This window comes from Idiotropiscis lumnitzeri, chromosome 15 (assembly GCF_059441095.1).
Source record: "Idiotropiscis lumnitzeri isolate Australia: NSW breed Sydney's pygmy pipehorse chromosome 15, RoL_Ilum_1.0, whole genome shotgun sequence".
In the NCBI taxonomy this organism is placed as follows: domain Eukaryota; kingdom Metazoa; phylum Chordata; class Actinopteri; order Syngnathiformes; family Syngnathidae; genus Idiotropiscis; species Idiotropiscis lumnitzeri.
The window spans coordinates 2,034,359-2,058,305 of record NC_142405.1 but is presented as its reverse complement, the minus strand read 5'-3'; the positions used below and the strand labels follow the sequence as shown (position 1 = coordinate 2,058,305).

The window sequence follows — 23,947 nt, the reverse complement described above, 5'->3', positions numbered from 1 at the left end:
CCTCTTAGCCAGTGAAGTCTTCACAGACACCTTGGTGGCTTTGCTGCTGCTTATGAGGTTCACATGTTTGGTCCTTTTGGCTGCCAGAACCTCCTCAGATGCCACCGCTCTGGACCCACCAACATCGAGGAGTCTGCCATGATGTCTCTTCGTGGTTAGTCTTCTGGTCCCAAAGACCATTCTTTCCGGGTCCCTCACCACACGGTCTTCCACACGAGAGCAACATTGTCTGGTGCCTGCAACTGGTAAAAGAAACTCAGCATCACCCAGTTTACGCAGTTTTGTTAAAACCTTCAATTTTAGGTTTGGCTTGCCACTATCACGCAAATCATGGTGGGTGTCTGAAAGGGGGATTCACAGGCTACTCTACTACAACGGTCATTTTATATGTTAAAATCTTCCCATAACATAAAATCATCTTTAATACTGCAGAGAAAATCTATTTACAACACGCAGTAAGACATTTTGTTGTTTTTACGGGCACATATAAGAATCTATTGGAACATATAAATCCATCTTTTTATTCTATGAATCTAGTCTCCACATAATGTAAAATCCTCAAGAGGTGCCTCAATAAGTAAATTTTTGGTGTTTTCTAAACTTGAGTTCTTACTACAGTAGGGTATTTGTTTCCTATGTTGATGGGGTGGAAAAAAAAGTATGCTGCAGTTTGAGCGAGGCATTTATTATTCAAGAGGATGTCAGCCTCTACTGGAATGTTAAGCCAGTGATGCAATACTGCGCATGGAACACCCGAGAGAATATTTTTATGTTGCGGTGGGAGCTGCTGTTTTAGCTAGCAAAAGTTCAAAGTTCCCTTTTTCAAATCATGAGTGGTAAGGAAGTAATCACTGCAAAGATCAAAAAAAAAAAGGAAAATATGAACAAGGTGTGCGCACATGTGTTGTACTTATGCTATGATTTTTTTTTTTTAGCAATCAGGGAAAAGTATTGTAGAAAATCATACAGAAATAGAGCTATTACTGTATGTGTGTATACAATACTGCACATTGCTATTTTTATTATTTGGGCGTGGTCTGGGGTTCTTAAACTGATTAATTCCCAATTATTTAAATAGTTGAGTTAAAATTGAGATAAGGGATTTGAGTTACGGGTATGTTACGTCACGTCACGGAACGAATTAACGTCGTAAATTAAGGCACTACGACTTCCGGATGGGAAAGGCATTTGTCCAAATGCTTGACGGCTATTTCAAAAAGTAGGATAAATATCAAATCAACTGCTAGAAATGTGTCGTTTATTTTAGCTGATTTAACAAAGCTAAGATGTAAATTAAACCCACCAGGACGGAGGTTGACATCCATGTTGCTTCAAACTGCTTTACACCGCCAGTGGATATTTTATTTTTTTTGAAATTTTATTTTTCACGAGTGCACTCCAAGCAACTTTAAAATCACACATAAGCTTACAATTAAGTGTGAACATGATTTGCGTCAGTAATGTGGTCATAAATCTCAAGGTTACGTTCCTTTTAGTCACCGGCACGTCAAAAGCTAACTGCCTTCGATGGAGGTGACGTCAAGGAGCTCACACGCTTATGACTGCGTTTAAAAACCACCAAAGGATATTCATTGGGGAGTCACAGTAACAGTAATAACCCATTCGAGTCGCTTTTTAAACAATATATCAAGACGAGAGAATTCAAATCGTGACTTGTTAAGAAAATCCAATCGGACGAAAAGTGATTTATGTATCCCTTTTATAATGTTTGTTCTAGAGTTGTACACCAGAGGGCGCCAGAGACAACGATCAAGCGGCCGTATTATTAATAAGCACCAGAAACACCACAATGTACAAACAAAAAATGTTTATTTCCGTTTTTTGCAGTCGTGTGGTCTATGGTAAATGTCCATTGACGCATCCCAGAGGCATACCGTTCGTGCAAATGCGACAAAACCATGTACAACTCCCCAAGTTTAAAGTGCAAAATTAAGAAAAAATGCATCCCAATTTAATCAGTTATTGCATGGTCTTGTCGATAGCGGCAATGCAAGTCCACGCGGCCGTTAAGATGAATCACACCACTTTAATTCCAAAGCAAAATCTGCTCTTAGAATCGATTTAACCTCTACCTAAGATATAAAAAGTCAACACACCCGTTTAAAAGACATTTTTGTGTGATTGCAAAAAGGAACTCAACATTTTCCACTAGCCATTAATAACCCCTGTAGTCTGGTACCGGTGTGTAGACTTTTTATATCCACTGTATTTGATATAAACAAAACAAAGGCAAGGAAGACATCAGAAGGACTGAAGCTAAACAGAGATGACACATCTCAACACACGTCATGCGTCCTTAAAATTGACTCCCCCCTCACTCACTCTCAAAAAAAGTCAAACAAGTGCTGTCATGACATAATATATTAAAAGTATTTTGAAATTGCCTTTGACGTCCACACACGAAATGTACATGCAGCATTTGGCACATCAATTAAAATGTTTTCCTCAAGTTAATACAAAAAGTGTACTGGCGCACTACTTCACTGGCATTGATAATTGCGGGACAAATGCACTCGGATTAGTGCGACTGAGGTAACCGACATCGTAAACATAGTTCACACGAGGTCAGCTGTGGTGAAACGGAGCTCACAGTGCCACATCGGAGGTACGGTTCATTTAGCACCTCAGGAAGCGGAAGTGAAGTCGCCCGTGTCACGGGAACGCGACATGAGCGCTTGAGAAAAATGCAGGTGGAGGGAGGGGGCGGAGCCTCTTCAAATACTGTTCACGTGCTTTGCGAAAAGCAGTTGAAGAGAAGCACTGAAAAGATCTGAATGGTAAAATTATAAGGAAAATGCCGAATATTAGTTAAGAATTGCGTGAGATAAATTGTCGGAATATTTCGGGAATCAATTTGTTGTTTAATAGTGTCAATATCGCAATTGACAAGGAAATGTCATTTATTCAATGTTTAATGTTTTGCTTTTACACTCACGCACACATTTCCACATAAAAAGCTTGAACGTGTGGCTTTTTGGGGGATAATTAGATTTTTTTTTTCATAAGAATAATAGTGTATGTCATTTTCTTGTGTTTATTTTTTTGCAAAATGACGGTAATTGTCCTGGAATATCACGGCTTGATTGGGGCGGCCTGAATACTCCGTAGCGTCCAAGCTCCATTACTGACTTTCACTATTTTAAGCGAGTTAAAAGTGTTAAGCGAAGAGAGAAACTCAAAACTCAGGCAGTGGTGGCTCACTCTTTGAAAAAGAAAAAAAAAAAGTTTTGTTCTTGAATGATGATAAATACTCAAAGTCACTTCTGTGGTCTTACGTTGAAGACATTTTTGGAGTGTGTTTGTCTTCAGCAAGCAAACTGAAGTCAATGCAAAGCAGCCCTGAGTCGCTGTCAGACCAGGTCAAGTTTCAACGTCAACTCAAGTAACAGCACCCTGAAGAACGGCGTGGAGGAAGTAGCGTTCCGCGTCATGGCGGGAGGACCTGCCTGAGCGCGTCGCGCGTGTTTTGGCCCAGCTTGTCGGGGAACTTGACGCAGAAGTCCAAGATCATGTCGCCTCGCTTGTCGGGCCACTTGGACAGCGGCAGGCCCTCGCCGACGATGCGCTTCTTGGTGCCCGGCTTGACCACGTCCCGTGACGTCACCGTGATGGTGCGGCCGTCCAGCGTCGGCGCGCTGACCGTGCACCCGCACAGCGCCTAAACACACACACACACGCACAAATGAATGAGCACCTCACCTCAAATACACGGAGGTGGCATCTGTAAAGCTGACATTAGTGAACCCCCATTCTGTGAGTAAATGACAGCTCCTTAGAGGGGTATGAATTTAGTATTAAATTTAAAAAATGTTCATCATAGAATAAAAAAAACTGAAGCAATACATGTGTACCTAATGAAATGTCCACTTAAAAGTGTGACTTACGTCTCTGAGTGATATTTTGGCCGGGTAAATAATATCGGAACCCTCCCTCCTGAAAACGGGGTGAGGCTTGTCTTTCACGACAAACACCACGTCGGCGGGAATGTTAATGGGGGTCTCGTCGCCCTCTCGGGGGAAGGTGATCTTGGTTCCTTCTTTCCAGCCGCGCTTGATGTCCACCGACAGAATCTTGTCTTCGCTGCGCATGGTTCGCCCGTCGGGGTTCAGCCGCTTCCGGGAGATCTTCATCTTCTTGGTGCATCCAGCGAAGACCTCCTCCAGGCTCACCTTCAGCTCGTGCACCACCGGCGGGTCCTTCTGCCTCTCGCGGGCGACGCGAGGGCCGCCCAGGTGGGACTTGAAAGGCCGCTGGAAGCCGCCCATCCCGAAGGCGGCGAAGGGATCGGCGGCGTCCACCGTGTCGTCGCCGCCATTCTGCGAGAAGAAGTGATCGAAGGGGCTGCGGCCGCCAAAGAACTCGGTGAACATGGCGTGGGGGTCGCCGTGGAAAGTGTAGTTGTACGTGGAGCCGCAGTGGCCGCCGCCGCCACCTACGGCGGAGCCCTTCAGACCTGAAACAGAAAACAGGAAGTCATCACAATCAGTTTCAATTAATAAATATTACAAATTATATTTCTATATTCTATAAATGAAAACTTCACATGCTCGAGAAAAAGTGAGGGCAGATTCAGAATTAGTGCAACAACTGATTGACAAAAAATTGTAATAAATCTGTTGACCTGTGCAATAAAAAAAACCAAACGCTGTTGAAATGCCAGGTCTTTGTGAACCAATCCCTCATGTTAAACAGAGTCAGAATGCACCTCCACAATTGAGCTCAGATGTTCTAGTATCCTTTTCCTGACATTTTGCAGTACAAGCAATGGTCCATAAACAAAGACATTTTTTTTACTTCTGTTATGTGCACATATTTTTAATCACAACAGCAAATAGATATGACTGCATATGGCTGTGGCAAAACGCAGACGCGAATTATTCATTTGTGGCGGGCGAGCGTATGCAAATTGGCAACGTGGTAATAACGTCATTATTACCTTCTCGGCAGTGAAAGGTATAACATTTCACTGCAACAAAATGACACTTTTGAACCTTTGCAGCGAGTTAAGCGACGACCTCGGTGAGGTTCTAGTACTTTCTAGAACGTTCTCATGCTGCAGAGATGACATCTGTGGACACTGTTGGGACCAAATAATGAAGAAACGGAGGTAAAATTAGGACATTTACCTTCTTCGCCATATCGGTCGTAAATGTCCTTTTTCTTTGCGTCGCTGAGGACGTCGTAGGCTTCTGCGATCTCCTTAAATTTGTCCTCAGCGCCGGCGGACTTGTTCTTGTCGGGGTGATAGCGGAGGGCCTGCTTCCTATACGCCTTCTTGATTTCGTCCTCCGACGCGCCTTTGGCTATACCCAGCACCTTGTAGTAGTCTTTACCCATCACAACGACCGGTCACTTCTTCGGCCACGTCTCGGGAAGTGGTGACATTCCAGGTGGACCCGCCGCCGCCGCTGCAGCCTGCATCGGCTTGAACAGCATTCGCTTCTCGTTAGCCTCCTCGCTAGCTACGGAGAAAGGGTTAGCTTGACCCGGCTCACTTGGATACGTAGACGACTTTCCACTTCACGCCAAAGACGAGGAGGCAAGTGTCACCCAGATGGAACGAGCAGACGTCAGAGCCGCGTGTCTACCGGGGCATCGATGACTCGACTGCCGGGGCCGCGGAGGCAGACGGCCAACCGCAGGGAAGAAACTTCTGGAAGAAGCGAGCGTTACTGACGTGCGTGTGAGAGAAAGAGCAGCGATGTGGCGAGATGATTCCCTGCTGTTACTTCCGGGTTTGCACGAAAACCAGGAAGTGGGCGAAACTCCTTTTTTAATTATATATTTTCCCCTCTATTAAACACAATGTTTTCGTTATTAACTGAAGCGAAATAGAGAAATATCGCACGTCGTATTTTACAACTTTTGCTAACTTTTTTCTAGTTTACCTGAAACAAGCACGTGCAGTTTTATAACAGCATCGCGCTTTCTTTCTGACCGTCTTTTAATCTTTTTTTTTTAATGTATAAATACAATGGACCCCCACATATTCGCGGCTTAACGTTCACGATTTCACCTATTGATGGATTCTCCAATCCCCAACTTATCCTCTGTTGTTTTTAAAACCTAATTCCAGCAATAATACAATAAGTGCATTGCTGCCTTCTTCCATAACCGATCCTGCTGTTTCTGTATAGAACAAAGAACATAGATGGGTATATATGTAATGAGTTGAGTGAATAAAATACAACTACAAGTTACTTTATAAATACATTCGCCTTCGGATTCGGTAATCGATAAACCTGTGAGATAAGTTTAAATATAATATATAAATGGACATTTTGGAACATTGCCATACTTGTCCCTTATGTGAAATCACCACGGGAGCTCTGCATAGAGGACATCATTAATGGGGCATTGGAGGTCAGGAGTAGGAAAGAATAGGTAAACAGGTGGTCCGAGGTCAGAGAAGGGCCTAAGAGTGGAGCGGGTGAGTATGTGTGTGTTGGCATGCGGAGGGTCTTCATCGTACCAGATCGGACTTGAAAGCAGGCCTGCTCGAGCCACAATCCGAGCAGACAGGAGCAGTGTCTTCTAAAGTAGTTGACAGTTGACCTGGGTCCAAGGACCACACGTCGGTATTTGTCACGGGCTTGACTGTGTACTGTATGCGCCGTCCCAAGGTTACGGGCGAGCTGCTGTGTGAAGAGCAAATCAGGCAGCTTATATTTAGCCTCGCAAATGGCGCTCTGTGGATTATGTCTTGTGGCTCTCCGGTTTCGTCTTCAGCGCTTCTGCCTAGCATGACAGGGGGCTGCGGTCCGAGCTATTCAGGTGAGGCTCAGTGTCATGTTCTTCCGCACCACTTCGCCTTCCAGGCATTTTTTTCGCTGGCCGCTCGGCACAAAAACCCGAGCGATTGTCGCAGTCCGCCGCCGTCTTCCTCCGGGAGTGAAAGGCTACTCCGGCACCACTCGCACCAGAGCCGCCGATCAGTAGCGCCGGAGGTTGTTCCTCCGGCCGACTCTTGGGAATCATGGATGTCCTCGCCTTAGAGGCAAAGAATGTAAACGGTTCCGAGCCCGAGAAGAAGTCCTCATCCAGACCCAGACCCAAACCACCCAAAAAGGCCAAAAGGATTGTTTACTTTGAGGTGGAAATCGTGGATGTGAAGACGAAGGAGAAACTTCTCCTCTTGGACAAGGTGAGACCTTTCGCCAGTTTCCACTTTCCTGATTTTATTTGACGATTTATAATCCATTTTGTTTGAAGTCCTTGACCTCACACAACTAAGACATCTTTTTGCTTTGTCATTTCAGGTGGAGCCAACGTCCACTATTTTGGATATTAAGGCTTTGTTTCACAAATCATGTACGTACTAAATATTTTACAAAAGAAGAAAAAAAAATACGACACTTTAATGTTTCACTCCATTTTGACAGATCCAAAGTGGTACCCGGCTCGGCAATCTCTGCGCTTGGATCCGAGTACGTTCGTCAGCTCACGTTTTATCGTCATCCAGAACCCAGATCTTAATTGGGTGATTTATTTATTTTTTTTTCCCTCAGAAACAAAGTGTCTCCGGGATGAGGAAGTCCTCCAAACGCTTCCCGTGGGGACCACAGCCAGCTTCTACTTCAGTGATCTTGGACCACAACTCACATGGGGGACTGTGAGTTCGCAAAAGACACGGATACACTCGCTTACTGCGAATTGGATTTAAACGGCACCGTGGAGGTGCGTTCATAAAATTGGGGGGAAAAAAAGGCGGATTCAATTCGTCCTGGCAAATGTCACAAACGACGTTAGCAACGGGACTTGTTCTTTCGCCAATCAGATTTCAACTTCATCCTCACCGCATCTCTGGTGAGAATATTGCATGCATGGAATTTTTTTTTTTACTTGTTATGTATTTATCATGTAATTAGATATTTATTCTGAGTGCAGCTGTTATTTTGTGTTTTTGATGGTTTCTATAATCGTGTGGCGATAGTGGCGGTGTTAAGAGATGGATTCAGTCGGGTAAATCCCCTCGGAAGGCCCAAGTACCAAACAGTCCGCCACTGTATTTTCCGGAACATCAAATCCAAGGAGTCACTTTGTCTCACACACACACACGCACACACACCCACGCACACCCACGCACACACATACACGCGCACGCAGTGCGACTCCTAAAAGGCCATTTGCGGTCGTTTGTTTTCCTCTCACCTCCCGCAGCGTCGATCTATCCCGGGACATCTAATCTCATGGCCCCATTTCTTTCCAGGGTGTTTATCCCCCCAAGCCCCCCCCCGACCCTCTCATCTCCCTCACTGTGCCACGTTGTTGCCCCCCCGCATTTCCTCTCTCCTTACACCCTCATCAGCACTATTTTAGTTCGAGGACTCCGTTGAGTTTGCGGGTGTCACACATGTTGGAAGTTTAGACCGAGTCAAAACCATGACCGAGCAGCCAAAACCAAGTCATGACCAAGACTTTCGACTAGGCGAATGTCATAACTTTGAGATGACAAGAACAAGTCAAGACCAAATCTTTAAGGAGCCGGGACCCATTTTTTTGTGAGAAAGATGTCAAGATATCGCCTTGCGGCGATGAGGAGGTGGACCCAAAAGGCGAGGAGGCAGGAGGTGGATAGGGTTAAGGGAATTTATTGCCACTCTCAGCAGGGACAAACAACGGGGCGTGGACAAATCAACAACAAAAGGCAACAAAAACGAGACGGGAACGAACCAGGCGGACAGGGAATGATGACACGAGCAATAACAGGAACGAAACGCGAGTTGTGAGAGTCCGTGGTGCAGCAACAGGGAGCCAAACAGGATAATGACCCGACACTGGGTTGAGGGCATGGGAGGTATAAATAGTCCGGTAATCAGGGGAGCAGATGGGGAGCAGGTGTGTGATCGTGAACTGGGAACAGGTGCGTGGCTGGTGAGAATGAAAACAATAACACAAAGCACATGGCAGGGAGGTGACGAAAACAATAACAAAAGACACATGGCAGGGAGGTGACGAAAACAATAACAAAAGGCTGTCATGCCCGACGCGTATCATGACAGTACCCCCCCTCAAGGGACGGATTCCAGCCGTCCCCAAGAATAACAAAAAAGAAAAAACCATGTCCCAAAAACAAGGGTGGGCGGAAGGGGTCGGGAGGTGGGTCAACGACCCGTGATCGAGGCCGGTCTGGCGGATGCCCGGTGGGCCAGACCAGCGAGTCCTTTCGTGGCCCTTCAGGGGGCCGTGCGGGTGGCCAGACCAGTGCGTCCCGATGGGGCCATTCAGGCGGACGTCCGGGACGACCCGAACTCCACCTTGAGTCCGCTGATGGGGCTGAGACGAGGGGCGGCGGCGGGACGCTGGGTGCTGCAGAGGACGGAGCTTGGACCGGCGTTGAGGCGGGCGCAGCCGAGGCAGGAACTTGGAGCAATGGCGGGACGTCGGACGCCGCCGAGACGGAGACGAGGCATGGTGGAACGCCGGACCCCGCCGGAGCCGGGACGAGACGTGGCGGTGGGACGTCGACCGCCGTCGAGGCAGGCACTTGGTGCGGCGGCTGGTCGTCGAACCCCGCCGAGACCGGAACATGGAGCGGCGGCTGGTCGTCGAACCCCGCCGAGACAGGAACGTGGAGCGGCGGCGGCGGCTGGTCGTCGAACCACTCCGAGACAGGAACGTGGAGCGGCGGCTGGTCCTCGAACCCCGCCGAGACAGGAACGTGGAGCGGCGGCTGGTCCTCGAACCCCGCCGAGACAGGAACGTGGAGCGGCGGCTGGTCCTCGAACCCCGCCGAGACAGGAACGTGGAGCGGCGGCTGGTCCTCGAACCCCGCCGAGACAGGAACGTGGAGCGGCGGCTGGTCCTCGAACCCCGCCGAGACCGGAACGTGGAGCGGCGGCTGGTCGTCGAACCCCGCCGAGACAGGAACGTGGCATGGCGGCTGGTCCTCGAACCCTGCAGAGACAGGAAAGTGGAGCGGCGGCTGGTTGTCAAGCCCCGCCGGGACAGGAACGTGGAGTGGTGGCGGTTCGTCGGATGCCGCCGAGGCAAGGGCGGCAGGCGGCGGCTGGTCATCGTCCACCGCCGAGGCAGGAATCTGGATCTGTAGTGGATCGTCGGACGCCGCCGACACGGAGGCGAGAAGGGACGGTGGTTCATCTGGCACCGCCGGGGCAGAGGCGAGAGGCGGCGGCGTGTCGTCCTCCACCACCGGTGCAGGAGCTTGGGGCGACGGGGGATCGTCGAGCACCGCCGAGGCAGCGACGGGAAGCGATGGCGTGTCCTCGGGCGCCGCCGGGACAGGGAATTGGGGTGGCGGCGGACCATCTGGCGCCGCCAATGGAGGGATTTGGAGCGGCCGGGGGCCGGCCGCACCAGAGGCCGGGACTTGGAGCAGCGGCGGGCCAGGTGCAGCGGGGACAGTGACTGGTAGCGGACGCAGGACGTGCTCCGCCGGAACAGGGACTGGTGGCGGACGCAGAGCATGCTCCGCCGGAGCCCGGACTGGTGGCGGACGCAGAACGTGCTCCGCCAGAACAGGGACTTGTGGCGGACGCGTGGCGTGCTCCGCCGGAACAGAGACTTGTGGCGGACGCAGGGCGTGCTCCGCCGGAACAGGGACCTGTGGCGGACGCCTGGAGTGCTCCGCCGGAACAGGGGTTGGTGGCGGACGCAGGACGTGCCCCGCCAGAACAGGGACTTGTGGCGGACGCAGGACGTGCTCCGCCGGAACAGGGACTGGTGGCGGACGCAGGGCGTGCTCCGCCGGACCAGGGACTTGTGGCGGGCGCAGGGCGTGCTCCGCCGGAACAGGGACTTGTGGCGGACGCAGGACGTGCTCCGCCAGAACAGGAACTTGTGGCGGACGCAGGGCGTGCTCCGCCGGAACAGGGACTGGTGGCGGGCGCAGGGCGTGCTCCGCCGGAACAGGGACTTGTGGCGGACGCAGGGCGTGCTCCGCCGGAACAGGGGCTGGTGGCGGACGCAGGACGTGCTCCGCCAGAACAGGGACTTGTGGCGGACGCACGGCGTGCTCCGCCGGAACAGGGACTTGTAGCGGACGCACGACGTGCTCCGCCGGAACAGGGACTTGTGACGCTGGCGAGGCGCCGGAGGGGGGGTCAGCAGCTCTCGGGAGGCCAGAACGGGCCCCCCCAGCTTGGGGTGAGCCGGGACGGGGCGTATCAACTGGCGGGGAGCCGGAACGGGGTTCAGCAGCTGGCAGGAAGTCCGGACGGGACTCAACAGCTGGGGAGGAGCCGGAACAGGACTCATCTGCTGGCGGGGAGCCGGCACTTGACTCATCCGCTGGCGTGGAGCCGGAACGGGGCTCGGCAGCTGGCGGGGAGCCGGGAAGGGGCTCGGCAGCTGGCGGGGAGCCGGAACGGGGCTCGGCAGCTAGCGGGGAGCCGGAACGGGGCTCGGCAGCTAGCGGGGAGCCGAGACGGGGCTCAGCAGCGGGCAGAGCGCCGGGACGGGGCTCGGCAGCTGGCGGGGAGCCGGGAAGGGGCTCGGCAGCTGGCGGGGAGCCGGGAAGGGGCTCGGCAGCTGGCGGGGAGCCGGGAAAGGGTTCAGCAGCTGGCGAGGAGCCGGGATGGGACGCTGCGGCTGGGGGGCAGCCGGGAAGGGACGCTGCGGCTGGCGGGGAGCCGGGAAGGGACTCAGCCGCTGGCGGGCAGCCGGGAAGGGACGCTGCGGCTGGCGGGCAGCCGGGAAGGGACGCTGCGGCTGGCGGGGAGCCGGGAAGGGACTCAGCAGCTGGCGGGGAGCCGTGGCAGGGCTCAGCAGCTGGCAGGGAGTCGGGACGGGACTCAACAGCTGGCGGAGAGCCGGGACAGGGCTCAGCAGCTGGCGGGGAACCGGGACGGGTCTCAGCAGCTGGCAGGGAGTCGGGACGGGACTCAACAGCTGGCGGGGAGCCGGAACGGGGCTCATCAGCTGTCGAGGAGCCGGGACGGGGCTCAGCAGCTGGCGGGGAGTCGGAGTGGGGCTCTGGAGGCAGCGTCTGATGAGGGACCGGCACTGGAGGCTGCATGGTGTGGGCAGCTGACGGGGAGGCTACGTGGGTGGTTGCAGCTGGCATGGAGGCGTGAACCTTTTCAGCCTGCTTTAGGTCAGCCAGCTGTGCCTGCAGCGAATAATACTGCCTCATGCTCTCCACCGTCTGATCCTCCAGCGCCGCGATCTGAGCGGTCAGCTCCTGGAGAGTCTCCCGGGGTGGTGCCTCGGCGGCGCCCTTCCCCGCTATTGAGGCCACCCGCTCCGCTATCTGGGCCAGTTTTTCACTCAGCTCAGTGCGGCGGGAGTCCATCAGGTAGGCGACCCTTGCGAGCTCGTCCTCGTAAGCGGGGTAAGCTGGTAACGAGGCAGACGTGGCGCTGAGCTGTTCGGCGGGTTGGTGGGGGGGGTCCGTGCGGCGGTGTCCATGACGCCGCCGCGAGCCCCTCGCTGGGTCCTTTTTTCGTGGTCGGGTCATTCTGTCAAGATATCGCCTTGCGGCGATGAGGAGGTGGACCCAAAAGGCGAGGAGGCAGGAGGTGGATAGGGTTAAGGGAATTTATTGCCACTCTCAGCAGGGACAAACAACGGGGCGTGGACAAATCAACAACAAAAGGCAACAAAAACGAGACGGGAACGAACCAGGCGGACAGGGAATGATGACACGAGCAATAACAGGAACGAAACGCGAGTTGTGAGAGTCCGTGGTGCAGCAACAGGGAGCCAAACAGGATAATGACCCGACACTGGGTTGAGGGCATGGGAGGTATAAATAGTCCGGTAATCAGGGGAGCAGATGGGGAGCAGGTGTGTGATCGTGAACTGGGAACAGGTGCGTGGCTGGTGAGAATGAAAACAATAACACAAAGCACATGGCAGGGAGGTGACGAAAACAATAACAAAAGACACATGGCAGGGAGGTGACGAAAACAATAACAAAAGGCTGTCATGCCCGACGCGTATCATGACAAAAGACTTGCGATTCATGCTAATTATTAGCAACGCAGCACCCGACAAGTCACGGTGCTGATCCGGTTGTCGTCCAGAAGAAAGACTTGGCTTACTGATTGCTCATTATCGCTTCATGGCTCAAACGCCTGTTGGCAATTTTCCCATCCTTGCAAACATACTAAAACAGCCGACTGTTGAACATGTGATGAACTTATTTGTGGTTGCACATTTTGTGGTCTTTGTGAACGAAAATGAAATTGTCTCCGTTTTCCTTTTAGGTGTTCCTCGCGGAGTGTGTGGGTCCGCTGGTCATCTATTTAATGTTCTACTTCCGCCTCCCCTTCATTTACTCTCCAAAATATGACTTCACTGCCAGCAAGAACTGGGTCGTACAGTAAGTGTCGCTTTTTTATTCATACCCCCCCACCCTCCTATTGATTTATAATCAATACTTTAAATAAGAAAATGTCCCTTTTTTTTGCGCAGTTCTGCTTGCATCTGTCACTCTTTACATTACATCAAAAGGATTCTGGAGACGCTGTTTGTCCACCGTATCTCACACGGGACCATGCCTCTACGGAACATTTTTAAGGTCACTCCGCTGCATGCGTAGCAAAAAAAAAAAAAAAAGTGCGATTTGAAAATTGCCCACCGTGATGCTGATTTGAATTGGTTTCATTGTTTGGTCATCAATCTAAAAGAGAAATTAATCAGCAACTTTAAATGGAAATGATTACAGAATTGCGGATTTTACTGGTGTGCTGCAGCCTGGATGGCGTACTACATCAACCACCCGCTCTACACGCCGCCACGTAAGTGCCACAATCACGTTCGCTCACTCACATTCGTTCAAAAGTTCTCATTGTAGTGCATCTCTTTTTCCTTCTTTTTTTTTTTTTTAGTTTACGGGCAGCAGCAGGTTAATGTCGGACTTTACGTTTTCTTGGTAGGTTTAACGCTAAAATAAGTGATGTAAATCTAACAAACTACTCGTGCTTGAATGTTTTTTTTTTTTTATGCACGCAGTTTTGCCAAGTTGGGAATTTCTCCATCCACGTGGCGCTTCGTAACCTCAAACAGCCAGGTATTACAATACTCGTAGAGGATGTTTGTGGTCAAGATGAGAAAATGTTTCTTGTTATCTCAGGTGCAAAAGTCAAGAAGATTCCTTATCCGACGAAGAATCCCTTCACATGGATTTTCTGGCTGGTGTCGTGTCCAAACTACACGTATGAGGTAGGAACCAATGAAAAACATGGAACTCCAATAATTGGTGTTTCTCCTCCAAATACTGGTGATTTTTTATAGGATAAAGACAACATATTCCGTTTCTCTTGATTCAACTTCCATCTGTATTGATAATTACATTTTTAAAGATTGTGCCCCCCCAAAAAAACTGTAAATGAATAAAAGACAGTGAAATTTACAATACTGCCCCCCTAGGTTAATACATAACGGAATTTTATTTAGCTATAACCACAAAATAATGCCCCCCCCCCCAAAATGGAAACATTTGGAAATGCATATTTTTGTTTTCACTCAAATAAAGTAAATACTTTGTTTTGCCGATTTATTTTTAGACTGCGAAGTGTCTCGAGTGTTCATGATCTTTAAATTTGCTCGTGGGCTCCCCCTACAGTTCCAAAGTGGAACTTACAGCGCTGACCAACGAAAATCACCACTCCAAATTTTCTGCGTTTTTCAAATCCAGCAAATATAGAATTTATTCGCATTTAAAACAAATGGATATATCAAGACAGTAGTTATGTCCCTCCACAATGATAATAATGACCCACTGATAAAAGAAAAGATCATTGTCTGGTCATGTTCAGTTCGTCTGAAAAGTAACACTAGTACTACAACTACTAGTTTTTATCACCTGCGAGTAGTTCACAGTGATAGCGAACGAGGTGGGTTTGCATATTCGTAGTGTTGCTGTTATATTTTACCTTTGCAAAGCAGTTCTTGGAGATTGCATATTCTTATTCTTATTCTCGTAAAAGTGTCTCCACACTTTCGAGTGGAAACTCGCCGGTGGGTCTTTGATTTGTTTTTTTGGGTCTTCCGCCATTCTTGCATTTGTTCTTCTTCTATTGTCAATTCTTCACCGGCCGCTGATCCCGGCAATTTGAGAACCGTTTGCGGAATTATCGCCCCCACAAACAGGACAGGGGTAAATGTTTCATTGAAATGTGTGTGTTTAGGTGGGCTCGTGGCTGGGCTTCAGCGTGATGACGCAATGCCTGCCCGTGGTCCTCTTCACGCTGGCCGCCTTCGTGCAGATGAGCGTGTGGGCCCGAGGCAAACACCGAGCCTACCTGAAGGAGTTCAAGGACTATCCCACCCTGCGTTCCCCGATATTGCCGTTCATCCTTTAGAACATCGCATTGACCTTCTTTTTTATATCAGGGGCCATTTTTGTTTCAAATCCTCCCAGGGCCGTACGAAATTCATGAAAAAAAAAAATGTTGCAACAAGTGTTTATTGTTACACGTAGCATTTGCATGGCGATCTGTGTATCACTCAAGGTCACTGGATGAACCGTCACCGTTTGGAGTGAGCAACATTTGGCTGCTTTAAAGTCTTAATTCAGGAGAAACGTTTTTTTTTTTTTTTGCAACTTTGCTTGGTTTTGAAACGTTGGTTGCTACTGTTTCAGGGGTTTGCCCCGCAGACAGAAAGTGCTACAGTTAATTGTGTCCGAATAGTTGCCTGCCCACGCATTAAGAGTGAAATTAAACTAATTTATCCGCTGACTCCAGCAATTTATGTAACGTGGGTTCATTATTGTGTTCATGCTTTACCTTCCATGTTAAACGAATGTACTGAACATTTCCGCACAAAAAAATAAACAAATAGGTCAAACAGGCGTGAACTTTATTTGTGACTCTTGTCGGAAGTATGAACTGATTGATAAAAGGACAAAAAAACCCTACGACACAAAATGGAATGTCACACGCTTCAAATGGAGGACTTGTATCAGAACACAGACAGAGCGGCAGACGACGAACACAGAAAATATTGCATGTGGTCCAACGCATTGGCCTAAAAAGTTCAACATTGCCGGTTTCTTTTTTTTTTTCGACCACGTGTGTGTCGCCGCTCCCAACGCAAACCAATGAGGTACGTAACGAGAGAAATGAACACGAAACGTCACGTGTTAGCAGCTACGTCAGAAACTCGGATGCATGAACGTGGAACGTTCGTTTTGTTTTAACTGCGAGACTTTGGTGGGTCTGAGACGACAAACGCGTCGCTGTCATAAAGTCCACAGGAAGTGCATGTGCGGCTTTTCTTAAAGGGCCACTGCTCCTTTTGCACGGGGGAAAATGAGGATCATGAGAGGTAGGATGATTGCTTTGTCACTGGTCGTGTCGTTCCTCCACGCGTGTTCTTCATACATCGAGACGAGCGGCAGGAGCCGAGTGGAAGAGTCCCGTCCTCCCCCCCCCCAAAAAAAAGTCTGCGCAATCCATCAGAAGTCGTCACACTCCAGGAAATGGCTCCTTTGCAGCACCTTGATGTGACGCTCGTAGATTTTGAGCGCGGGACCGAGTCGGATGGAGAGGCCGGTCAGCACGTCGCTGCGCTGCATGAGGAGCAGCGACTTGCCGTCGATCTCCTGTGGATGGACACGCGGCGTTAGGGATCAAGCTACTTGGGACTAATCCTGACCCTTGTGGGCAAGGGTACTTTTTTTAAAATACAGTGCTATTAAATGACTTAACTCAGCCAAGTAAAAAACGAAAAAAAAAAAAAAGGGATCTTTGACGTCTTTAGCCGTCAATGGCAGTAAATGAGTTAAGAAGCAAGCACATTTTTTCCTCCAATTTGCTGGGTATTTTGAAATAACTAAATCAATTTTAAGAAGATTAGATATATTTTCAGATTGAATGTTCCGTGGGAGCATCACCCACGCGGATGAACGGCAAGGACAACCACCTGCGTCCTGAAGGCCAGCGCCTGCTCGGGAAAGCCGGCGTCGGCAAAGTAACTGACCACGTCGGCCACCGTCCACTGCAGCAAGTTCTGACTCATCTTCTCCTTCTTCACCGATCTGCCAGCACAGAAGGAGGACATCGATTTAGTTTGTGCACATTCTCAGAAGAGCTGCGGTTGTCGCTTGACTTACACGTCGTCGCTTTTATCGTCGCCGTTCACGTGAACGCTCTCGGCTTGCGCCAAGGAGGCCAGTATGTCCGCGTTCTTCTTTGGTGGGCCTGTTGATAGAACATAGGTCGGGATAATTAATTGAAATGTGATTTGATTTTGGCTTCCCACGTTCTTAAAAAAAATTCTAAGTTAAGAAAAACAACAAATGTGTTGAATGACGTGAGGGTGTATGCAAGTTCCTACATTGTGAAGGCAACCTGAATGCACCATGTTGCTTGCACCAATAATGTGAGGTGTGCTCAAAGCAGTTTATTGACACCAAAATTTGAGTTTAATAAAGTAAGTAAATACTCAGCAAGAAGAATTACACAAAATTGTAGATTGAAATACAATGAAGAGATTTTTTGGGGGTACAAATGTCTTCATGCGTACACCACACTGCCCCTTAGAGGCCAAAGAGGGCACAGCAGGAATTTATTTTTCTTTTTTGTTCTGACTTGTTATTTGAACATACTTGTTGTTACTTTCTTTAATTGTTTTTCTTTTAGGTTATATTTAAAATGGAGTTTTGATAGTTGAATAAATGCTATATTTTTAACTCAATAAATAATCGTGTTTATTAATCGTGATTTCACTATGAGTAAAAACAATCATTATTATATTTTCCAAAATTGAAACATGCGCCCTCTACAAAGAAAAAAAAACCAAACAAACAAAAACGTCGGGTTGAATGAAGACTAAATTGTCCAGAGGTGTGTTCCTGTGTATCGTGATAGACACAGCCACTCGTGTTTCGCCCATGACGGTTGCGGCCATTTGGGTCATGTGCTTTGAAGGGTCATGCGCACAAATTCGTAACGTATGAAAATGGATAGAAAATTACTATTCGTGACAAAAAAAACACAGCTGCTGCAGAAAATCAATGTCGCTGGGTTTCCAATACTTACTGTTAGCTTCTGTATCAGATGATTTGTGGGAAATAAATCTATAGCTTGCAGATATTGTGCAATAGATCAGCAATCAATATAAAAATACACACAGGAATATAGTGTTTATCCTCTGCAAAACATATATTATTTTTAGATTTAAGTTATTAACACTCAACTCTTCGTCTACATGACTGTATTCGACTGCCCCCTGGTGGCCAAGCCGTGCACACCAGAAGTTGCCACAAAGAATGAATTATGATGCACAACTTGCTCTACTTTTGCGAAACTCACAGTCGTCGGACGATGACAGCGTCTGCGCTCTAACCTGGGACGCGTCGCCGCTCCTCTCCTGCGGGACGGGAGAAATAAAATGTGGAGAGCGTTAAGTCCGGATTGAATAAGGACATGAAGAGCAGAAACGGGGCCGCGCGCTTTACCAGTGGCACGGCGTAGTCGGGGACCAGCTGGTCCAAGAAGGGGCTGCTGTCCTCCACCTTCATATTGTTCTTGGGAGCATTCGGGCAGACGGGTACGGGGTGGACTTTCATCGGACATGCTAAAAAACAAAAGTGGGAGCAAGTCACACATGTGCAAGGACCCCTCAAGTTGGTCGCTATATTGTGGTCTCTACTCCCTGCTACTTTAACGTAAATTAGCAAAGATGTTGCAGCATTTGATGATGCCCATCTTGTCACGTTACCTTTGTCTACGAGCATTCCTTGCTCCTGGCGCTCCATCGGGCATCCAGTGACACCGTTGGCCAAGTCGTGGTGTGCGAGGGTCCTGGGGCTAGAAGGGGGCAAGGAGCTGGGTCTGGCGGCAGCCATTTGGAAGGAGATGACACAGTCCAGACCGGAGGCAGAGGCAGAGGCGGGAGCGGTAGCGGGACCTGGACCGGGCCGAGCGTGAGAGGGCGAGCAGGGTGCGGACGCCGCTCGCAAAACCGCCGTTGTCACCAAGCACACGGGGCCGGGAGAGGGGGAGGGTCCGTCGTGGCCGTCCCTGCTCTCGTCGCCCCCCTCCTCGTCCATGTTGCTGTCTGTGTCCATGGCCATGGAGGTGTCGGCCTGGAAGAGTGAACAATGTAAACATGAAGACAAATTCTGAGGGGACGGTTCTGAAGTTATTCTTAAATTTTGGAAGACTTACAAGAATATTCGCTTACACATACAATAAAACCGCCTCCATAGTGAGCTCCCAGGTTTTTTTTTTTTTTGTACAGTTAAGTAACAGTTTCATTCTGCCACCATGTTATTTTGCATGTAATTCAACAGTCAGCCACTAGATGGCAGAAAACTGAAAACAGGAAGTTTTTCAAGATCAGCCTATTTTTTATTTAAAATTGAATGTGATCCACTGTAATCCGGATTTTTTTGATGACTGCAGGTTTATTCTATAAATGCACATCTTTGTGCACGATTATTGATGTGCATTGTGAATAAGTTAAATAAGTTCACGCTTATGTAGTATTTAAACAGAAGTCTATATTGCGGATTGGAGTTATTGTGGGGTGGTCTTGGACGTAACCTCCATAATGGAGGGGGGTTTGCTGCAGCCGCATTTTAGGCATTTTGTCCGAAAATATTTTGATTTATTTTGGTCCTGAAATGGCCTTTAGAGTCAACTCACGTTGCTTTCTCTGTAAAGTTTGAAACTAAAGGTTGCGTTGTGAGTGCATGTTCCTCAACATGAGAAGCAATGCACGTTTACTCATCCAAAAGTAGCACACAGAAGATAAAAGTTAAGTTGTTATTTGAGTCTTTGTCACTCCCTGTCTCCAAAAAGCGAACATTAGCGATTCCTGGTTGAACTGTTGCACGTCGTTAAAGAAAGGCCTGCTCGTCCCCGGTGCTTTCAACACGAAAGGATTGTTGACATGATTGCATGGGGGGGGGGGGGGGGGGTGTCGTTCTGTGAACGCGACTGAATTCTGAAAAATGCTCGTGCACATGTCGCAATTTGACCTCCGTTGTTGTAAATCATTAGCTGCAACACATATTTGATGAAAGAGGGTGAAAAAACGAGTTGAGGGGACGTTTCTTTTTCGACGGGGCGGTTCGGGAGCGAGCTTTGCTGCTGCGTGTCGTGGAGCGCGCAACCCTCCTTCTCCTCCTCGCCGCATTTCACACAACTTTCACTACCGCCCTTGAAAAAACACCAACCTAAGACGCCGATGTGATCCTCGTCGGTGGGTGCTTTCGTTGTAAACCCCACTATCACAAGAGACAACCGACAAAGAGCCGATGGGAGGTGCTTTCTGTTGTTTTGCGCTCATTTCCTACCAAGTGCGCATGCAGTTTAAACGTCTCGCCATTGTGCGTGCGTGGTGCGAGCGAGGAGGGCGTTTGGGGAGAAAAGAAAGAGGGGGGGGGGGGGGTGAGGGGGCAACGACTTTAAAGCGACGCGCAAACAGCTCTAGTTTGACGTGGGTGAGTCCGTTATTGGACACGTCCAGTTTTCACATCAGGGTGATCCACGTTTTACGTCGCTTTTTTTTTTTTTTGCTAGGACTTTGACTCGACGTGATCGCGGCTTAACCCACATCGGGCGGACGGCCACGTCGATCCAGCGGAGCAAGCTTGTTGTTGTCGTCGTCGTTCCCAATTACCAAACACTTTCATCTGACAATGCTGCATTGAAATAAAATACAGAACCACTCTTTCTGAGTGTCCGATAAAGGACACAGGGGGTCGACTTCCCACGTCGCCCAGTCACGCGTCCGTCGCTTAAAAAAAGTGACGCAGATGAGCACTTCCACAGCACTATGTGCAGCATGTCCACAATATAAGTCGCTGAAATGTGACTTCTAAAATGTTGGCACGTTCGGAAGTAAGACAGGAATGTTTGTAGTCTCGTCATGGCTAAAACGTGCCTTGAATAACACATGACGCTCGAGAAAAAAAAGCACAATGTCCTCGCGTCTACTGTCATTTTTTTCACTTTTTTTACGGCCGAGTGCCTGCTTGGAAATCCTATACGCAAACACAAACGCGTATCCCAATTTGTGTCAAAATAAAAGCAATTTTGGCGCGTTTGAACGAAATTATTTAATTGTGAAATCCCGCTTCCGGGAATGATTGGCCTATGGATGGCAAGCTTGACAGACGCCCCACCATAAGCACCACGAACGCCGAGTTTTTGGCCACGTTTCCAGCTCAAAACGCCGCTTCTGTCGAAAAGCACGCGCTTTAAACCACTCGTGAGTGTGTTTGGCTGTCTTTTAATCACAAACGAGTGTTGGGAAAATGGACGTTACTGGGCTCGCACGCGCACCTTCTTCCTCCCTCCCTCCCTCCTCCCCCTCCCTCCTCCTTTCTGTCGTCCGCGGTAGCGCTCAACCGCCGCTCCCCGTTTGCGGCATTCCTTTTCTGGGTACACTCGCAAACCACTCCCCACACAAAACACGTTAAAGAAGCTTCAAGATAATTTGAATAAATAATAATTTAAAAAAGGATGCACTGGTGTGTTTCGTCCCCCCACCTGTGAAGGAAACACTTCACCGTAAAAATAAATACAACAAGCAAGAAAGAAACGTGACTTACCTCGTCGTCGTCGTCGTCGTCCGGGTCCGCGGGGCCGAGCGCGCTGTCCCCGTTGCTCAAGTCCGAGTGACTGGCGTCGTTCACGGCCGCCGCAGACGTCGTCGCAGTCACTGCCGCCGCAGAAGAAGACGCCGTCACGGCGTCGTCCTTTTTGCGGCATCTCCGCTGAACCTTGGCGGCGTTCCGGTACGAAATGGAGCCCTTGTAGTTGACTTTGAGAACCGTCTGCTCGCGTATGAGCTTCTCCAGCTCGCCGCACGTTTGTTCGGGCTCGCACCCGTGGCGTCTCCGGACCATTCGGCAGATTCGCTCCAAGTCTGGTCTGGCTTTTCGTGACCGCAGGGAGTCGATAGTGTCCAGTATCCACTCACGGTACTTGGCGTCGGACATTTTCCTCCTCTTTATGTGTTACTGTATTATTTTGGGGGGAGCAATGGGGGGAGTGGTGGTGGGGGGTGTCTTCCCTCTCTAGTGCGTTAGTTGCAGCGGCCGACAAGCGGAAACCTTCGCCCGTACGCTTGCCTGCGTCTGGCTCGTGCGCTTAAGGTGGAACGACCGAGTTGCAGGCCAAAAGTTCTTTTCGCCCTCCCTCCCTCTCGCCTATCGCTAGCTAGGTTGGGTGGAGCTTACGGCGACGCGCGACTTAACAAAGTGGGGGTACGTTTAGAAAGTAAGAAAGTAAACTGGAAGGCAGGGTTGTAATTTCGTCAGGCGATAACGTGTTGTAAATGACACATGACGCTCGGAGATGGTCGACAATGTTTCAGTTACAGCGGGTATTTTTTTTTGTACGCCCCGGTTTTGAAGCAATAAATGACACACGTATGTAATTCCGAGATATCGTGTCAAAATAAAATATAACGACTCAGACTCGAGGCGTCAAACCTTTATTGTGAAATAAAGCAGTCCACTCCCGACTAACATACAGCTAGCTTGCCCATTCCAATCGACGTTTCCTGCGTCGAGCTCGTGCGCTTAAGGTGGACCGGAAAAGTTCCACGCCGCAAGTTTGTGTTGAAGCGGACCACACGGCGACGCGTGACTAAAACAACGTGACCGCACGTTTGGAAGCAACGGGGGCCATGGTTGTAGTCTCGTTAGGCTAAAACGTGTCTTAAATAAGATGCCACAACGAAGACGGCCAATTATGTTTGATTTACACGAATTTGGTACTTTCGACACCTCACGCTCCGTTTGTGGATAATACAGAGAAAAAAATAATTACTTATTTTCGGCGCGTCGCGTTTAAAATAAAAGTCAAGAACATTGGTTCGCGTTTAAATGTCTTCCATTGTGAAATTTGTGAGCTGAGGTCCCTTTGGCGCATATGATTAGAGAGGTGACGATCTTGGCCGTTGTGTCGTTGTGACATTTTCTCCATGCTCGGCATCTTATCTACAACACCCTTGGCACACTTATGAGTTGATTTCAGTTAAAGCCGTGGGCTAGGCAGAGTTGACCCCCTTGTGGGTGGGCGGCAAAGAGTATGCGAGTAGGAATCCTAAACGCACTTCTGCAATCTCACAGAGAAGGCTCCAGAGCTGTGTATCGGTTTTTCTAGCATCCATTAAACACTTCAACTGAGAATACGCAGTTTTCTGGAAATTATTATAAGCAAAACGAGCATTAAAGATAAAAGAATCGAGTAAATAAAAAAAAATTCTGCACTGTCCTGGACAATTCTAAGCACCTACGATACTATCCTGACCATTTCTATTAGAATTAACGCAGATCTTATACGCGATAGTCTTAAAAACGTACACAAAAGGCGGACAGATTCCTCTTGACAAGTAAAACTTTATTGGAATGATACATTTTGCAAAATATGTTATGTATATATATATATATATATATATATATATATTTACTTTTTTTTTTAAACCATATTCACTGTGTTCTAAGGGTATCTGTCAAGTTCTCCAGAAGGTAAGATAGTTAAGACTGTAAAGGCATTATAATATACAGTATAGTTCACCTCAACCCCCCCCCCACACCCCGGAAAAAAAGGTACATTAGACTACACAATCACTGTACCCAGGTCATGAGAAGAAAAAAAAAAAAAAAGATTAGATGTTCTAGTTTCACCATTTTTTTTTAACTTTAGATTATTTTTTTGAAAATACAATTAGAAAATATGAACCTAAAACATCTCCGATGTAAAAAGAGTTGTTTAAACATGGAAACTTGGATGTTAATTCAAAGGCAAACAACGAGAGAAAAGTATTATGTTCACTTATTATTTAGTGTTGGTCTGATATACAAGAATCATATAGTAATAAGAACAATAGAGGCATGTGGCACGCAACAATAGAAAAGCATCAATCCGGAAGATGGATCGTTGCCTTTTAGTCTTAACATGACCATATTACATGTGCTCTCTTCAACGCGGAACATACAGTGTCTTCACATGAGTGGGACCCCCAAAGTCCAACATCCAAATACGGGGGCACC

The 23,947-nt window shown here is 48.7% G+C and overlaps 3 protein-coding genes across 4 annotated transcripts; 1 reads left to right on the top strand and 2 right to left on the bottom strand.

Annotated features, from left to right (window-relative positions):
* Positions 1-1,811: 1,811 nt before the first annotated feature.
* dnajb1a (DnaJ heat shock protein family (Hsp40) member B1a) lies at positions 1,812-5,763 on the bottom strand. The gene is made up of 3 exons (XM_088316636.1): positions 5,148-5,763; positions 3,906-4,474; positions 1,812-3,679 (listed from the first exon to the last, which is right to left on the bottom strand). The coding sequence occupies exons 1-3, from the start codon at positions 5,356-5,358 to the stop codon at positions 3,449-3,451; spliced, it is 1,011 nt and encodes a 336-aa protein (XP_088172762.1). The 5' UTR covers positions 5,359-5,763; the 3' UTR covers positions 1,812-3,448.
* LOC148322116 (very-long-chain enoyl-CoA reductase-like) lies at positions 4,985-15,775 on the top strand. Of its 2 annotated transcripts, none has more exons than XM_088316635.1 (11): positions 4,985-7,165; positions 7,281-7,332; positions 7,404-7,448; positions 7,530-7,633; positions 13,191-13,306; positions 13,438-13,504; positions 13,652-13,724; positions 13,815-13,858; positions 13,939-13,996; positions 14,060-14,148; positions 15,117-15,775. In XM_088316635.1, exons 1-11 carry the CDS (start codon positions 6,998-7,000, stop codon positions 15,288-15,290), a joined length of 990 nt encoding a protein of 329 aa, XP_088172761.1. In that variant the 5' UTR covers positions 4,985-6,997; the 3' UTR covers positions 15,291-15,775. The 2 variants fall into 2 exon arrangements, with proteins under 2 accessions (XP_088172761.1, XP_088172760.1); XM_088316634.1 differs by having other exon boundaries at positions 13,399-13,504.
* On the bottom strand, positions 15,773-22,532 carry samd1a (sterile alpha motif domain containing 1a). Its single transcript, XM_088316633.1, has 7 exons — positions 21,497-22,532; positions 18,655-19,021; positions 18,392-18,510; positions 18,246-18,303; positions 17,045-17,132; positions 16,855-16,969; positions 15,773-16,534 (listed from the first exon to the last, which is right to left on the bottom strand). Exons 1-7 carry the CDS (start codon positions 21,884-21,886, stop codon positions 16,388-16,390), a joined length of 1,284 nt encoding a protein of 427 aa, XP_088172759.1. The 5' UTR covers positions 21,887-22,532; the 3' UTR covers positions 15,773-16,387.
* Positions 22,533-23,947: the final 1,415 nt, after the last annotated feature.

Bases quoted from the DNA above. Each gene is read 5' to 3' on its own strand.
- dnajb1a (XM_088316636.1), bottom strand. From the start codon at position 5,358: ATGGGTAAAGACTACTACAAGGTGCTGGGTATAGCCAAAGGCGCGTCG. The intron at 4,475-5,147 runs GTAAATGTCCTA...TTTCTGTTTCAG, and splicing joins CGACCGATATGGCGAAGAAG to GTCTGAAGGGCTCCGCCGTA. The intron at 3,680-3,905 runs GTAAGTCACACT...GTGTGTGTTTAG, and splicing joins CCAAAATATCACTCAGAGAC to GCGCTGTGCGGGTGCACGGT.
- LOC148322116 (XM_088316634.1), top strand. From the start codon at position 6,998: ATGGATGTCCTCGCCTTAGAGGCAAAGAATGTAAACGGTTCCGAGCCC. The intron at 7,333-7,403 runs GTACGTACTAAA...CCATTTTGACAG, and splicing joins GGCTTTGTTTCACAAATCAT to ATCCAAAGTGGTACCCGGCT. The intron at 13,859-13,938 runs GTAGGTTTAACG...TTATGCACGCAG, and splicing joins TCGGACTTTACGTTTTCTTG to TTTTGCCAAGTTGGGAATTT.
- samd1a (XM_088316633.1), bottom strand. From the start codon at position 21,886: ATGTCCGACGCCAAGTACCGTGAGTGGATACTGGACACTATCGACTCC. The intron at 18,511-18,654 runs GTAACGTGACAA...TTTGTTTTTTAG, and splicing joins AGGAATGCTCGTAGACAAAG to CATGTCCGATGAAAGTCCAC. The intron at 16,970-17,044 runs GTAAGTCAAGCG...CTGTGCTGGCAG, and splicing joins GACGATAAAAGCGACGACGT to ATCGGTGAAGAAGGAGAAGA.